At 40.9% G+C, this 17,629-nt stretch overlaps 1 protein-coding gene across 8 annotated transcripts in view; it reads left to right on the top strand.

Moving 5' to 3' along the window:
• Positions 1–17,629, top strand: part of MBNL2 (muscleblind like splicing regulator 2) — a 65,512-nt gene that overhangs the window by 24,559 nt on the left and 23,324 nt on the right. For 3 of the 8 annotated variants that reach the window (XM_070751278.1, XM_070751276.1, XM_070751277.1), the window contains exons 4-7: positions 354–551; positions 4,186–4,440; positions 13,763–13,816; positions 14,439–14,592. In XM_070751278.1, coding sequence (XP_070607379.1) covers positions 354–551; positions 4,186–4,440; positions 13,763–13,816; positions 14,439–14,592 — 661 coding nt within the window. The remainder of the gene's footprint in view (positions 1–353; positions 552–4,185; positions 4,441–13,762; positions 13,817–14,438; positions 14,593–17,629) is intronic. The other 5 variants (XM_070751282.1, XM_070751280.1, XM_070751281.1 and 2 more) reach the window with 2 other exon arrangements.

Raw genomic sequence — 17,629 nt, 5'->3', positions numbered from 1 at the left:
CAGGGCGAAATGGGCCTTCCACAAGGCCGGAAATCAGCTGGCTAGCACACTGGAGCTGACACAGGGCAACGCCTTGCATGCCCTCCGATACGGCTCTGCGTGCCACCTGTGGCACACATGCCATAGGTCACCATCGCGGCCATAGCGATTTGAAGGCACACACAAGCTCTCCCTATCTAGACACTGAGTTGATACATTCTACCAAGTCAAAATATGAGTTATTTCAATTTAGCATGTCTGTGGACTCCTCTAATATAAACCAGTGAACTTTGATATTAAAATTATTACAGAGAAGGTGCTGATTTTTCCTTTCTGTATACTTATTTATAATTCCTTTTTATTCCCTCTTTCAGACATCATTTCCAGTAGGACCAACAATAGGATCTAATGCAGCACTCAATTTTGCACCATATTTAACCCCCGTTACTTCTGGGGTTGGATTAGTTCCTACAGAAATTGTTCCCACGCAACCTGTAATTGTTCCTGGAAATCCTGTCTCTGTCTCTGGATCAACTACAACACAGAAACTCCTCAGGACAGATAAATTAGAGGTATGGTGAGCATCGTTCTTCTGATACATGCAGTATTTGGTTATATAGGATTGCAAATAAATAGAATGACTAAGTTTAAATATAGAGAAAAGGCTATTTCATTTCAGTTAGCTACTTAGCATCAGCAGTACACATCCTCTGTTCTGATCTTTGGTGTCATAATTGTGTTGTAATGAAGAAGTGCAGAGTTCTTTATTATGGCTATGCAAAGATTTGTTTTGATACATTTCACATAGCACTAGAACAAGGGTGTCAAACTTAAGGCCTGCAATCCGGATTCGGCTCATGGAAACAGAGGAGGAACAGACTGTGATGCGTTTGCTACCAAAAACGGAGTACGGGGGAGGCGTGTGCCCCCAGCAGCTCTGTTTTTGCTGGCAAAGGGCTCCAGGAGGCTGTAGTGGCCAAAAGTGGAGCTTGGGAGCCCATTTTCACCACAGGTCCACCACAGGCACCCCCAACACAACCTCAAGATGACTAGATCCACTCCAGCCAAGCCCACTCCAGGCTCCCAAGGTCAAACACAACCCTGATGTGGCGCTCGCGCTCAATGAAATTGAGTTTGACACCCTTACACTAAAAGGTAAAACGATCTTCCATCTCATGAAACATCAGCACTGGTCTTGTCTATCTTGACTGGCTGCTGTAGTTTAAGGTGAGTGACTTCTGTTCCTGAACAGAAGATCTTTGAAAAATTAAAAATTCAGTTAAAGTGATCATCTGAGTCACCTTTGAAATAAATCATGTCTTCAGAGTTTTGTATGGCTTAGTAATTATATCGTTTGTGTAGCAATTGTAATCTATTATGTAATTTGTAAATAATGTTAATTTGGAAACAGAGATAATAAACTAAGGGAAAAACCTTAAGTTCAGTTAATTGTACTTCATTACTACCTGTTCTGCCTGACTGGGCTCAGGCAATGTGTAACAGTCCAAGGAAAATAAATCAAACACACACGTGCTCTGCTAATCAGCAAACTTGTATTAGATAAACAAAAAAGGGTTATTCAAAAACAGTTCTTAGTGTCCGAAAACAATGAGAGTGCAAGGCTTACTTCAGCCGCATACAAAAACACAGGAAAAAACAAACAAAGACAACCTGGAATGAGCAAAGACGTTTCAGGAGTCCTTGTGAATCTTTGGAGCAAAGAGCAAGTCCCAGAGTTTTCACCTCCCACTTGTCTGAAAAAGCTGGGTTGAAAACTCCAACGGCACGGAACAGGAACTTCAGAGAAGGAACCACAAAATAACACAGATAAACAGCCACAGTTTGCCTTGGCCTTTGTTCCCTTTTATCCCTTTAGCCCTCATTAAGGGAACCACACCCAGACCTCAGTAGAAGAACCACACCCAGCCCAGGTGCAACTATAGTGACTTGTAATACTCCTTAAAGCGATCCCTTCTTTGCATAGCTCTTTGGCTACGCAGATCAATATATTGATCTGCAGAAGAACCCAGGGACGAAAGACTGTCTGAGGGACTGCATGCCAAACCCCTGGGCTGTCTGCTGAATCCTGCGTCCCAGTGGCCTCATCCTCCTGGCTGTCTGCCACGTCTTCCTGGCTGTCTGCCACATCTTCCTGGCTGTCAGCCAGGCTTTTGCATTCACTTTGTGCCACGTCTCTCCCATCTGTGGGAGCAACGGCTGGCCCAGGCCCAAACACAACACTACCTTTGTATGCTCCATTCTCAGAAAGAATGTTTCTTGAGCGTGTTTCTTGAGTTCTGTCAGTCATAAATTGATATATAAAACTGAGTATTATCAGTATATTAATGACTTCACCAACCAGTTTTGTATAGAAAGGAGTGGTGAGAGGTGGAGCTTTATGCCATCCCAAAAAACAGAAGTTTGGGGCTAAACTTGTCTTCCCTGTCTATGCTGAATAAAGCTTCCATTAGGAAGAAGGACCATAGCACCACATCCTCCTTTCTAACCCCTGAGTTAGTCCAGGAGGTGTTGTTTGTTTATTTATTTATTTATTCATTTGTCCAATACACAAATACATAGGAAGAAAAATAGACATGTAGTAATATATATAAGGGTAAAAGCGAACTCAGAGGAGAGGATATATGAAAGAAAGAAAATATATATGATAAGTGAGAGAAAGGAAAGACAATTGGACAGGGGACGAAAGGCACACCAGTGCACTTATGTACATCCCTTGTGAGTATTCTTTGTCCACCTCAGGTCATGTCAGATTCTCAGGATGATGAGCCACGTCCCTCTGGATACCCTGGGCCAGGAGGGTTGCCAGCTGATGCAGAGAATGAGAGTGAGGGAGAAAGTGACCCAAGTGAACCCGAGGAACAACTAGAGGGGGCTGATATGACAATGGGAGAGTGGTCCCGGTCAGAGGATGAGGAAGACATTAGAGTGGATAATCAGTGGATAGACACTCGCTATAGGAGATTGCTCAGAAGGCGAGAGAGGTTGCATAGTAAAAAGTATTAGTGTACAGCCTTAGCCTCTTTGGGGTGTGATGTCACTTCTAGGCAGTGTAAAGGCAAAGGATTTGGGGTAATTGGGTGTGGGGTTCCAGCGTCGTTCAATGAAAGAGGTTGTAGGGTGTAGGGTGTGCTTGAACAAGGCTTCAAAACCATGATTTCTGCCTCAATAAAAGATATTCTCTGCTGGAGGATTTTTGCTCAGGTTCTCGTTGAGCTGATTCATATGCTTAAATGATAAATGGACTGGTTATCTAAGGAATTTCAATTAGGCTGAGTTTGGTACCTTTCCCAGAATCTGTTGATGCTTAGCGGCGGAGAAAAAATACTCCCTTTTTCCTTACCATTTTAAATATGCTTGTCGCTATGTGTGCTTTTATCAATAAAGAGTATGATTTTACCATGCAATAAGGGGCTTTTTGAGTTTGGGGGGTGTTTCGCTCCGAGGGTCGTGCACAGAACAGAAGGATACCACAATTGAAAATATTAAAAGAGATCAAGGACCAAGATGGACTCGAGATCTGCAGAATGTATACAGGAATGAAGCCCGCATAGTAGACTGAGATGAAAGTTATTATGCCCTACATGGCATTGGGCCAGAATACATCCGGAACCGCCTTCTACCGCACGAATCCCAGTGGCCGATAAGGTCCCACAGAGTTGGCCTTCTCCGGGTCCCATCGATCAAACAATGTTGTTTGGCAGGCCCCAGGGGAAGAGCCTTCTCTGTGGCGGCCTCGGCCCTCTGGAATCAACTCCCCCCAGAGATTAGAACGGCCCCCACCCTCCTTGCCTTTCGCAAATTACTCAAGACCCACCTTTGTCGCCAGGCATGGGGGAGTTAGGATATTCCTTCCCCTAGGCCATTACAAGTTATGTATGGTATGTGTGTGTGTATGTTTGGTTTTTTATAATAAGGGTTTTTAGTTGTTTTATTAAATTGGATTGTTACATGTTGTTTTTTTATCATTGTTGTTAGCTGCCCTGAGTCTGCGGAGAGGGGCGGCATGCAAATCCAATTAATAATAATAATAATAATAATAATAATAATAATAACAACAACAACAACAATAGCAACAATTTTCAGAGGTTATTTGAGCCCCGTTTTAAAAATTGCCTTTTAAATTCTTTCTTGTGCTCAGTGTGTATTTACCCTTGTGTGTATAATAAATATTGTTTTGTGCCCCAGGTTTGCCGGGAATTCCAGAGAGGAAACTGTGCACGGGGTGAAACCGATTGTCGCTTTGCACATCCTGCTGACAGCACAATGATTGATACAAATGATAACACTGTAACTGTTTGTATGGATTACATAAAAGGGCGTTGCCTGAGAGAAAAATGCAAATATTTTCATCCTCCTGCTCACTTGCAGGCCAAAATCAAAGCTGCTCAACACCAGACAAACCAGGCGGCAGCGGTAGCCCAGGCAGCTGCTACAGTTATGGTAAGCGCAAGGAAAACTCAGTCCTTTAAGAGTCAGCTTTAAGTCCTTGAGCTAGCTACTTTTAAGATGGATTATTCTTACGAGTTAGTAACCCAGCAAATCTTTTTTACTCAGTAATTAAAGCACAAGGGATATCTTCCTGAAATGTGGCCAAGATCAAGATCTAATTGTCCTTGTTTCTTCAGCGCTTTCCTTTGCATTTAGTACAGACTCTTATTTCTAAAGATTAACTTGGTTTTCACTTGAATGCTTTGAAATTTAGATAAACTGGTCTGCTAACTACATACACCTTTAAATTCTGCTAACTACATACACCTTTACTACATACACCTTTAAATTTAGAACAGAGGTCTTCAAACTTGACAACTTTAAGACTTGTGGACTTCAGCTCCCAGAGTTTGTTGTGAGTGCTCCTTGTCCACCTCGGGTCATGTCAGATTCTGAGGAGGATGAGCCAGGCCCCTCTGGGTACCCTGGGCCAGGGAGGTTGGCAGAGGGAGCAGAGAGCGAGGGTGAGTTAGAAAGTGACTTGAGTGAGTCTGACGAACCAATAGAGGGGGCTGATTTATTTATTTGTATGCCGCCCCTCTCCGTAGACTCGGGGTGGCTAACAACAGTGGTAAAAACGATATGCAACAATCCAATATTAAAGCAGCTAAAAACCCTTATTTTAAAACCAATCATGCATACAAACATACCATGCATAAATTGTAGAAGCCTAGGGGGGAAAGAATATCTCAGTTCCCCCATGCCTGATGGCAGACGTGGGTTTTAAGAAGCTTACGAAAGGCAAGAAGGGTGGGGGCTATTCTAATCTCTGGGGGGAGTTGGTTCCAGAGGGCCGGAGCTGCCACAGAGAAGGCTCTTCCCCTGGGTCCCGCCAAACAACATTGTTTGGTCGATGGGACCCGGAGAAGGCCATCTCTGTGGGACCTTATCGGCCGCTGGGATTTGTGCGGTAGAAGGCGGTTCCGGATGTATTCTGGCGCACTGCCATGTAGGGCTTTATAGGTCATAACCAACATTTGAATTGTGACCGGAAACTGATCGGCAACCAATGCAGACTGCGGAGTGTTGGTGTGACATGGGCATATTTAGGGAAGCCCATGACTGCTCTCGCAGCTGCATTCTGCACAATCTGAAGTTTCCGAACACTTTTCAAAGGTAGCCCCATGTAGAGAGTGTTACAGTAGTCGAGCCTCGAGGTGATGAGAGCATTAGTGACTGTGAACAGTGACTCCCGATCCAAATAGGGCCGCAACTGGTGCACCAGGCGAACCTGGGCAAACGTCCCCCTCGCCACAACTGAAAGATGTGACATTAGGGGAGTGGTCCCAGTCAGACAGTGAGGAAGACATGAAAGTGGAAAGCCATTGGAAGAAGATTGCTTTGAAGGTGAGAGGAGTTACAGAGTAAAAGGTATTAGCTTACAACCGTAGCTCTTTGAGGTATGATGTCACTTCCAGGCAGTGTAAAGCAGTGCTAGGCAAAGTTGGCTTGTCTATGACCTGTGGGCTTCAACTCCCAGAGTTCCTGAGCCAATCATGCTAGCTGAGGAATTCTGGGAGTTGAAATCCACACGTCATAGAAGAGTCAATTTTGCTTATCCCTGGTATAAAGGAATGAGATTGTTGGAAATGGGGCATGGGGACTCAACTCTATGGAAGAGAGATGAAATTGGGGGTGTGCTTGAACAAAGTTTTAAAACCATGATTTCTGCTTCAAAAAGGCAATCTTTGTTGAATGCTGTGCTAGGGGAAAGTTTTCGGTGAGCTAACGCATATGTGTTACATAATTGAATGGGTTTTATCTCAGGGATGTAGATTAGACTGAGTTTCTGGCTCTCTTCCCAGACTTTGGGGTTTTATCATAAAACAAGTGATTTCTGAGTTGGGGTTCGCTCCGGAGGCCCGTGCCTAGAACAGAGTTGAAGTCCACAAATCTTAAAGTTGTCAAGTTTGGGGATCCCTGATTTAGAATATATCCGATACAGTTATCTATGTGCCATGTTTCACTGAAAATAAGACCCTGTCTTTTGTTGGTTTTTTTGGAACCCTGAAATAAGCACTTGGCTTTATTGCCCTGTACTCAAAAGCCTGTTTGGGCTTATTATCAAGGGATGTCTTATTTTGTGGGAAACGGGATAGTTAGGTTCTTAATTTATTAAATTTGCATGTTGGTTTGTTCCAACTGCGAGTTATGATGTCTTGTATACAGTGACTATAGCAATGAAAACATTAGGAAGGAAGGACAGATGAATTCATCAGTACGCATATCTTTTAAATTGAGGGCAAAATATTGGGTGTCTTCTTTTTTCAAAATAATTTTAAAAAGAAATTAGGCGGGAATATGGTTTGCGATAGGTTGACATATGTTTTCTGTGTAGGCTGAATCCCTGGAAGGATTTTTCCCAATCGTTCACAATATCTTATAATGATGATCTTGAATGGTATCTTTTTGCTAGGGCAATCTTTTTTTTTAAAAAAAGAAATCACTTTGTCACCTATTATCACCTATTTTTGTAAACTTCATTCATTATTTGTGACATCTAATCACAGTCCCACGAATATCTTTAAGTGGATGGAATATTAGACTGTTTGAATTCTACTTTTTGGCTTTATCAAAATGTCATTGTATTGCTATGTTTTGAAACAAGCAGTACTAATCAGATACAGATACATATATCATCCTAAAACCTTGTAGGAATGTCAATTTAATGACCATGACATTTCTACTTACAATATCTTTATAAAAATAGCTTCTTTTTAAAGCTGTTTTATCCCGAGAATGTCCTTTGTATAAGTGGATCCTTTATGGTAATTTATTTGGTCAATGAGAGCAAATTATTTCCAATATATTAGATACCGAAAGCAGAATGTTCATGTGAGGAAGTAAAGTACAGTATCCTTAATACAAAAATCTGTCTTCATTCTTTGCCATAGGGCAAATAATAAAACAAATGTAGTTATTTTATATAGTAGATATAGGCCAGATATGGGATTCAGCTAGTTCGGACCGGTTCAAAGGAACTGGTAGTATGAACCGTGCTATGCATACTATTTGTGAACCAGTAGGGAAGGTAAGTGATATAGACTGTAGATTGTACATCCAGCCACCATACAAAATATACTGCTCAAAATAAATAAATAAAGGGAACACTCAAATAACACATCCTAGATCTGAATGAATGAAATATTCTCAGTGAATACTTTGTTCTGTACAAAATTGTGCACAACAGCATGTGAAATTGATTGTCAATGTTGCTTCCTCAGCGGACAGTTTGATTTCACAGAAGTTTGATTTACTTGGGAGTTATATTGTATTGTTTAAGTGTTCCCTTTATTTTTTTGAGCAGTGTATTATTAGAAAAACAACCAATATATTTAGTAGCTTCTTGCAAGCCTCCAAAATGCTCCTAAATCTACCAGAATCATAGAACATAGAATAACAGAGTTGGAAATGACCTTGGAAGTCTTCTAGTGCAATTCGCTGCTTGAGCAGAAGACCCTATGCCATTCCAGATAGGTTATGTCCAATTTGACATTTATTGCTTTTAGAAATCAGAGTTCAAACATCTGCCTCTTTTTAAATAGAAATCTAGATAGATTGATGTGATTGAACATAATTTGATATAACAAAACATAAACATAATCAAGCATAAATAGAAAATCATGAACCAACATAATTTTGCATGAATGTACAGTAATACCTCATTATACGAACTTAATTGGTGCAAGGAGGAGGTTCGTAAGACGAAAGGTTCGTAAGACGAAACATTGTTTCCCATAGGAAACAATGTAAAGTCAATTAATCCGTGCAACCAAAAAAACCCCCGCAAAAAAACGGCGTTCGGTGACTGCTGGGAAGCCGCGCGGCTGTTTTAAAAGGTGACAGCCAGCCTGGGGGGTTTCCCAGCACCCCCCCGAACCCGGGTTCGGGGTTCGGGGGGGTGCTGGGAAGCCCCCCAGGCCGGCTGCGACCTTTTAAAAGAGCCGCGCCGCTTCCCAGCTGTCTCCTGAAGCCGAACGCGGAAGTTCGGCTTTGCCGTTCGGCTTCAGGAGACAGATGGGAAGCGGCGCGGCTCTTTTAAAAGGTCGCAGCCGGCCTGGGGGGCTTCCCAGCACCCCCCCGAACCCTGAACCCGGGGTTCAGAAAAATTTTGCCTCTTCTTACGAACTTTGTTCGAGTTACGAACCGGCGTTTGGGAGGCTTCTGGGAAGCCCCGCCGCCCGGCTGTCACCTTTTAAAACAGCCGCGCGGCTTCCCAGCAGTCTCCGAACGCCGGTTCGTAACTCGAAAAAAGTTCGTAAGAAGAGGCAAAATTTTTCTGAACCCCGGGTTCGTATCACGAGTTGTTCGTAAGATGAGGGGTTCGTATCTTGAGGTACCACTGTATTTAAAAAGAAGGAGCGTTTAATATTTTCCATACGGGAATTGGCAGGTGTGAGCTTAAAAGCACTGCTTCAGTTAAGAACCATATTTTTGTTTTGGGTGAGGACTCTATTCATGACTATTTAAAGTTAGAGAAGTTATCTTTGATATCTTGTTGAAATCGCTATTATTATTATTATTATTATTATTATTATTATTATTATTATTTATTAGATTTGTATGATGCCCCTCTCTGTAGACTCGTTATTATTATGTCGGGGGATAGTTAAATTTTAGAATTTGTGCCATAAAATGCAACAATGCGGGCCAATTTGGAATAAAAGGTATTTAAAAAGGCATTTAAAATTCTAAGGATAAAATGAGAGCTACCAGGCGTTATGATTCTAGAGTACTAATGGCAATAAGCGTCTAGAGACCAGTTGCTAAGGAACAGATACCAGGAGGTTTTAATGCTCTCCTGACCTCCTTGTGGGCTCCCCAGAGGCATTTGATTGGTCACTGTGGGAACACAGTATTGAACTAGTTGGTTTCCTTGGTCTGATCCAACACAGCATTTTTTATGGTGTGTTGTTGTTTTGCATAGATAGCTTACAGTTTTGCTGAGAACGAAACCATTTGTGCCAATGCTGAAAATACATCTGTAATATAGCAATAGTAGACATTTTTAAACAAACAAATCCAGATTAGTAGACATTTGAATTACTGAGGAGGAGTGAGTGAGAAAATGGTGCAAGGTTAGCATTAAGGACATCCCTATTGGAAGAGAATTAAAGTTAATTAGAACTCTCCATCATCTTTACAAAATTCAGAGTAGGAGAGTTTATTACCAAGTTAGAAAAATATGAGATTGTCAGCATCGCCACCAGATGTATTTGTAACCGACTCACTAACTGCACTCAATATAGTATAGTGTTCCCTCGATTTTCGCGGGTTCGAACTTCGCGAAAAGTCTATACCACGGTTTTTCAAAAATATTAATTAAAAAATACTTTGCCGGTTTTTCCCCTATACCACGGTTTTTCCCACCCGATGACATCATATGTCATCGCCAACTTTCGTCTGCCTTTAATAAATATTTTTTAAAATAAACTTTAATAAATAAACATGGTGAGTAATAATCTGAATGGTTGCTAAGGGAATGAAAAATTGCAATTTAGGGGTTTAAAGTGTTAAGGGAAGGCTTGGGATACTGTTCATAGCCAAAAATAGTGTATCTACTTCCGCATCTCTACTTCGCGGAAATTCGACTTTCGCGGGCGGTCTCGGAACGCATCCCCCGCGAAAAGTGAGGGAACACTGTATAGTCAATGGAACAACATCTATATGGAGGGAAGTAAGCAGTGGAGTAGCCCAGGGTTCTGGTTTAGATCCATTATTCTTCAATATCTTCATAAATTGTTTAGATAAAGATATTGCAGATATTTAGATGCAGATATTGAACATCAACTTTGCAGAAGACACCAAACTGGCAGGAATAGCCAACACCTCAGAAGATGGATCTTGACAGACTTGAACATTGGGCCTGAAATGAAATGAAATCCAGTGTATAGAAAAATAAAGTTTTATGCTTAGGCAAGAAAAACCAAATGTACAGGTACAGATTAGGTGAAACAACACAATTGTGACAGGGATCCTAGAGTCCTAGTGGACAATTAGAATAGAATAGAATAGAATTTTATTGGCCAAGTTGACACACAAGGAATTTGTCTTGGTGCATATGCTCTCTGCGTACATAAAATAAAATATACATTTGTCAAGAATCATGTGGTACGACACTTAATGATTGTCATAGGGGTCAAATAAGCAATGAAGAAGCAATATTAATAAAAATCTTAGGATATAAGCAACAAGTTACAGTCATACAGTCAACATGGGAGGAAATGGGTGATAGGAATGATGAGAAAAACTAGTAGAATAGAAGTGCAGATTTAGTAGAAAGTCTGACAGTGTTGAGGGAATTATTTGTTTAGTAGAGTGATGGCGTTCGGAAAAAAACTGTTCTTGTGTCTAGTTGTCTTGGTGTGCAGTGCTCTGTAGCGACGTTTTGAGGGTAGGAGTTGTTTGAAACAGTTTGTGTCCAGGATGTGAGGGGTCAGTAAATATTTTCCCCGCCCTCTTTTTGACTCCTGCAGTTTTATTTAAAATTATTTAAATATGTTAAGCGGTTTGTTGTAGCCATCAAAATAACCAATGTAACCCTAGGCTGCATTAGCAGTGTGAATTGTTAGTACCATTTTATATTGCCTTAGTAAGACCAATCTTGGAATACCGCATCCAATTTTAGTCACATATAAAAACTATGTTGAGACTCTGGAAAGAGTTTGTTCTACAGAGTACGGAGAAAAGCTACAAAGTTGAGGGAGCTGGAGGCAAAAATTTATAAAGAATAGTTGCAGGAATTGGATATGTCTAGTCTAGTGAAAAGAAGGACTGGGGTGACATGATATCAGTGTTTCAGTATTGAGTGACTGTTACAAAGAAGAAAGGGGTCAACCAGGGGTGGGCTACTGTCCGGATGAGGGGGAAACGCAGTGGGGTAGCGAAAATGAAGCTCTACCCCAGAGCACCCAATTTGCACTGAAAGATGTTGAAAGAAAATGCAGGGCGTCCTGCCTAAGCCACAGGGTCCGCCTGTTTTCCAAAGCACCAAAAGGCAAGACAAGAAACAATTGAGGGAAACTATTCAATGGCAGAAACAACTTAGAACTAAGGAGAAATGTTCTAACAGTGAGAACAATTAACCAGTGGAATGGCTGACCTTCAAAAGTGGTGGGGGCTCCATCACTGGAGGCTTTTAAGAAGAGACTAGGCAGACATTTTCCTGAAATGGTATAGGACAGTGATGGTGAACCCTTTTTAACCTCAGGTGCCGAAAGCGCATGTGCATGTGCTGTCATGCATTTGTGACTGCCCACACCCATAATTTAATGCCATAATTCAATGGCCGCTCCTGCCCTTCCCGGAGGCCTGAAACAGATTACAGTGATACCTCGTCTTACAAACGCCTCGTCATACAAACTTTTCGAGATACAAACCCGGGGTTCAAGATTTTTTTGCCTCTTCTTACAAACTATTTTCACCTTACAAACCCACCGCCGTCGCTGGGATGCCCCACCTCCGGACTTCTGTTGCCAGCGAAGCACCCGTTTTTGCACTGCTGGGATTCCCCTGAGGCTGCCCTCCATGGGAAACCCCACCTCCGGACTTCTGTGTTTTTGTGATGCTACAGGGGAATCCCAGCAGCACAAAAACGGGCGCTTTGCTGGCAATGGAAGTCCGGAGGTGGGATTTCCCAGCAAGGGGAGCCTCAGTGAAATCACAGCATCGCAAAAACACAGAGGTCCGGAGGTGGGGTTTCGAGGACTTCAATGTTTTTGCGATGCTGCAATTTCACTGATGCTCCCTTCGCTGGGAAACCCCACCTCCAGACTTCCGTTGCCAGCGAAGCACTCGTTTTTGCGATGCTATGATTCCCCTGCTGGGATTCCCCTGCAGCATCACAAAAACACAAAAGTCCGGAGATGGGGTTTCCCATGGAGGGGAGCCTCAGGAGAATCCCAGCAGTGCAAAAAAGGGCATTTCGGCTGGCAAAAGGGGTGAATTTTGGGCTTGCACGCATTAATCGCTTTTCCATTGATTCCTATGGGAAACATTGTTTCGTCTTACAAACTTTTCACCTTAAGAACCTCGTCCCAGAACCAATTAAGTTTGTAAGACAAGGTACCACTGTATTTTCCAACCTCTGGTGGGCCCAGTAGGCTCATTTTTTTGCCCTCCCCAGGCTACAGAGGCTTCTCTGCAGCCTGGGAGGGCATTTTTGCCCTCCCCCCCCGAGACTCTGTGGAAGCTGAAAATGCCCTCCCGGAGCCTCTGGGCAAGCTGAAAATCAACACGCCAGCACGCACATGCACATTAGAGCTGAGCTAGGGTAACGACTCGCGTGCCAGCAGATATGGCTCCACATGCTACCTGTGGCACCCGTGCCATAGGTTCGCCATCACTGGTATAGGGTCTTCTGCTTGAGCAGGGCGTTGGATTAGAACAGTGTTTCCCAACCTTGGCAACTTGAAAAGATCTGGACTTCAACTCCCAGAATTCCCCAGCCAGCAAATGCTGGCTGGGGAATGCTGGGAGTTGAAGTCCAGATCCCTTCAAGTTGCCAAGGTTGGGAAACACTGGATTAGAAGACCTCCAAGGTCCCTTTCAATTCTGTCTTTCTGTTAAAATCCCAACAAAATATGTAACACTTTTTTCCTATTTAATGTGGTAAACCGTGATTCCTAATATAGTTAAAATTAGAGGACATTTTAAAATATATTGAATGTGATAAATTAAGGATCAGAAGTAACATTAACTAAAGATCCAAGTTTAAAAAAACGACTTTAAAATAACATTAATCTTTCTAGGTTTTATATATGCGTACATTTCATTAAAAAATATTGTTTTCCAGTGATTTCAATTTCGATTTTTAATTTTTGGAAATTAATATATGCTTCCTAATATAGCATAACTAACTTTTCAGTATTTGCTTAGGACAATCATTGCAATAACTGCTTTCCTACATAATATAAAAGCTTACTGATGCTTATTTGTCTGCAAGCTGCTATTTTATTCAACTTTCCTAAATTCCAAACATCTGTTTTATTCCTATATGTTTTTTAACTAAGTTATGATAAATGCATTTTTGGCTTCAGTACTAATCCAAGATGTAATGTTTCATTTCTTTAGATGATGAAGTATTTCTGTTGTTGTGCATGTCTAGTGTTCTGTACGTTGTATCTTGCATTCAGAATATTTTTTTCCTTCTCAACTATCCACAATGCAATGCCGTTCCCATGATGCACCTCTGCTTGCTGTTTACCTGTATGTTAATTCGCTTGAATTCCATTGGCCACTGCCATCATGTGCTCGCTGCCTGTTCTTAAAAAAGACTCAGTCGACTGCCAAAGCAATGAAGCGACCTCTTGAAGCAACTGTAGACCTGGTACTTTGACTTTCACCTTTTGCTTTGCATGTAGCTTTTTTCAAAATGCAAATAAATGTAATGTTACCTGAATTGCATTCTTAATGATAAGGCATAATTTCAGTATTTAAGTAATCTGACTTTCACATGTTATTAATGACAGAATAACCTAACATCTTTTCTAACAAAAGTTTCATTGCCAATTGACCTATTTTAAAAGTGAAGAAAAATGTGTTTTTACCCTTTGATGCTGTTTATTCTATAATAAATAACATGTGTCTTTTTATAAATAGAAACAAATGCAAATAACGCTTCAGTCATATTTTTAAACCCTATTTCAAAAAAATAATGTTTTCTCTAGGCTTTCTTTTTTTTAGTTTAATTACTATGATTCTATCATTTTAGTTTTAATTGTGCCGTGCATTAATTACCAGTAATAATAAAATTTTATACTGCTGCCTTTGCAGCATGGCAAGGCTTCTCCAACTGTTGAAAAAGCTGTAATAATTACAGTCCTCATTTAAGATATAAATATTTGTACATAGATATATATATGGAGATATATATATACATGTGTGTGTGTGTGTGTGTTTGTTTGTTTGTATTTTGTATGTGTGTGTGTGTGTGTGTATTTAATTCACAGGCCTTTCCACCTGCTGTCCTTCATCCCTTACCAAAGAGGCAAGCACTTGAAAAAAGCAATGGTGCCAGTGCTGTTTTTAATCCCAGTTTCTTGCACTACCAACAGGCCCTTGCTAGTGCACAGTTGCAGCAGCATGCATCATTTATTCCCACTGGTAAGTTTTGTTTAGAAGTAAAATGTTTATTTACTTGATTCCTTTGTCTCTGAATAAAAAAAGCCCCCCACCCCGTGATCCCGTTCCTTGAGCTTTCATCTGAATAATTGTGTCCCTTTTGTCACCTCTTTGGGGAGGACATTAGCAATGCTTTAAACAAAAAACTTTTAATATTTCTGAAGAATATGAAAGATGATCAAAAAGTTTTAGTCTGAACTGTTTGATTAACCCTGGTGTTCCAACAGTCTTTTGGAAAGAGGCATGTCCTTGTCTCAGATTGTAGAGTCATCCAGGTCAAGGTTGTCCCAAAGGTGCTTTCTCAGGAGGCACCTGGACCATAGTTCCCTCTAAGCTGAGCAGTGAGCAATCGCTCACTTAAAAATCATCATCAACTCAGAGTTTTCCAAACCTGCCCAGAAGCCGAGAGGGAAAGAGTGAGAGGGAAGGAGAGAGAGAGGAAGAGAGAGAAACAGATAGAAAAAAGAGAGGAAGGAAAAGAGAAAGAAAAAGAATGGGAGTAAGGAAGAGAGAAAGAAAATCAAAATCTAGTTTGAAACTAGCTCAACTATTTAAGTGGCCCTATTATGAGCTCACTGTTATAGACACACAATATTTGTTTGTTTGTTTGTTTGTTTATTTATTTATTTATTTATTATTTCTGTGCTGCCCAGTCCCGAAGGGACTGCCGCTCAGACACTATACTTTTCCGCTCACCCCCCCAAAAAATTAGAGGGAACACTGACCTGGACTTTCTTGGGGTTTTTTTTTTAAGCCATCCGGCTCTGACGGGATGGTGCAGAATGGAAGGATTTGGTATGCAAGGTATATAAATCCTTCCATTCCCCACCATCCAGTCAGAGCTGAAGAAGTTTCTTAAATGAGAAGCAAGATGTCTTCAAAGAAGAAAAAAAGTTTGTTGCCTCCTGGAAAAGCACCTTTGGGTTTTGTCTTGGTTCTTTGGCATGTTTGAAGAATTAAATATGTTCTACATAGATATTTTCTACATAGAAAATACATTTCTTAAAACATCTATATAGATATTTTAAAGACTTAGAAGAACTCAGAAGGACATAGCAAATATTTTAAGATTTATTGGGAATACAGTGATACCTTGTCTTACAAACGCCTCGTCATACAAACTTTTCGAGATACAAATCCGGGGTTTAAGATTTTTTTGCCTCTTCTTACAAACTATTTTCACCTTACAAACACACCGCCGCCGCTGGGATGCCCCGCCTCCGGACTACCGTTGCCAGCGAAGCACCCGTTTTTGTACTGCTGGGATTCCCCTGAGGCTCCCCTCCATGGGAAACTTCACCTCCGGACTTCCGTGTTTTTGTGATGCTGCAGGGGAATCCCAGCAGCACAAAAACGGGCGCTTTGGCAGGCAAAAGTGGTGAATTTTGGGCTTGCACACATTAACTGCTTTTCCATTGATTCCTATGGGAAACATTGTTTCGTCTTACAAACTTTTCACCTTAAGAACCTTATCCCGGAACCAATTAAGTTTGTAAGACAAGGTATCACTGTACATTACTTTTGTGGTTGTTACTATATCCTGCCTTTTTTCCTACAATCTAAGGCAGAGTACAGGTAGTCCTTGACCTACAACCACAATTGAGTCCATTGTTAAGTAAGATATTTTTATCACATTTCTTGCCACAATTGCTAAGTGACTCACTGAAGTTGTTAAATTAGTAACACAGTTGTTCAGTGAATCTGGTTTCCCCAGTGTCATAAGATCGCAAATGATCGTGGGACACAGCAACTGTCATAAAGACAAATTAACCGCCAAACATCTGAATTTTTTGACCAAATGACCATGGGGATGTTGCAAAGATTGCAATTGTGAAAAATGGCCATACATCACTTTATCCAATGCCATTGTAACTTTGAAGGGTCACTAAATGAAATGTTGAAAGTTGAGGACTATCTGTATATTATGCTCCTGCTTCCTATTCCGTTTTTCCTCTAAACAATTATGTGAGTTGGCCTTACTCTCTCCTTCTCTGTTTCTGATGTATACCAGAAAGCTACTCTTTTATTTCTTTCCAGGGGGAAAATTATGTTTCAGATCTGTTATACTGTCAATCTACTTCAGTAGTTCTCAACCTAGGGGTCAGGATCCCTTTGGAGGTCAAAATACCGCTTCACAGGGGTCGCCTAACACCATGGTGTTAGAAATTTCTCATGGTGTTAGAAACTAAAGCTTCTATTCTGGCACCCTGGGACATATTTTTACAATCTGACCAATCAAGCGTTTACAATGGGGGTGTCCCTATGACCTTCCTGCCAATCATCTTAAAGCTCTGTTGGGAGAATTGGCAATAGACTTATGATTGGGGGTCACCACAACACGAGGAACTGTATTCAGGGGTCGCAGCGTTAGAAAGGTTGAGAACCACTGATACTATCACATTTGATGGTAACTCTGAGGCCCCATGTACTAAGTCATATGAGAAAGTTTCACAAAGGCTATGAAATCTGACAATAGCACAGAATAAAATAATGATAATCTTCTATCACCGTAAATGAAATTATATGTCTTATCCTCCTTCTTTTTCCTGCTTTTTCTGCCTTTTTAATATTTACTAGAAGGATCTTAAAGTTTTTTAAAACTATTTTCCTAATCTTAATCTGCCCTAGGATTTTCCTTCTCAGTAAACTTCATTTCCCTTCCCCTTAGACTCCAGTAGAGGAATTTTTTTTAAATTTCACTTTTTAAAAAAAAATGCAGAATCAGTTCTCTGCCCATGGTTATGTGTCTGTTGCATACTTTCAGACAATGATTCATTGATAAATATGTATGCAGATTGCTTTCATGCAATAACTCATAGGTATCTATCCATCAGATTCTGATCTGATCGTATTTGTAATATAAAAGGGACCTAAAAGAAAAACGTATCATGCCATTAAGAGAATAACATGTGAACATGAAACTCACCATTTCCTATGTAGATAATGTAACCTACAGTTTGACACTAGGCACCAAATGAACCAGTGTTAACAAGCAGAATATTCTAGAAAAATGTTTTAA

The sequence above is a fragment of the Erythrolamprus reginae genome, chromosome 4 (assembly GCF_031021105.1).
Source record: "Erythrolamprus reginae isolate rEryReg1 chromosome 4, rEryReg1.hap1, whole genome shotgun sequence".
NCBI lineage: Eukaryota > Metazoa > Chordata > Lepidosauria > Squamata > Dipsadidae > Erythrolamprus > Erythrolamprus reginae.
The sequence above is the reverse complement of the archived record's forward strand: the minus strand, read 5'-3'. Positions and strand labels throughout refer to the sequence as shown.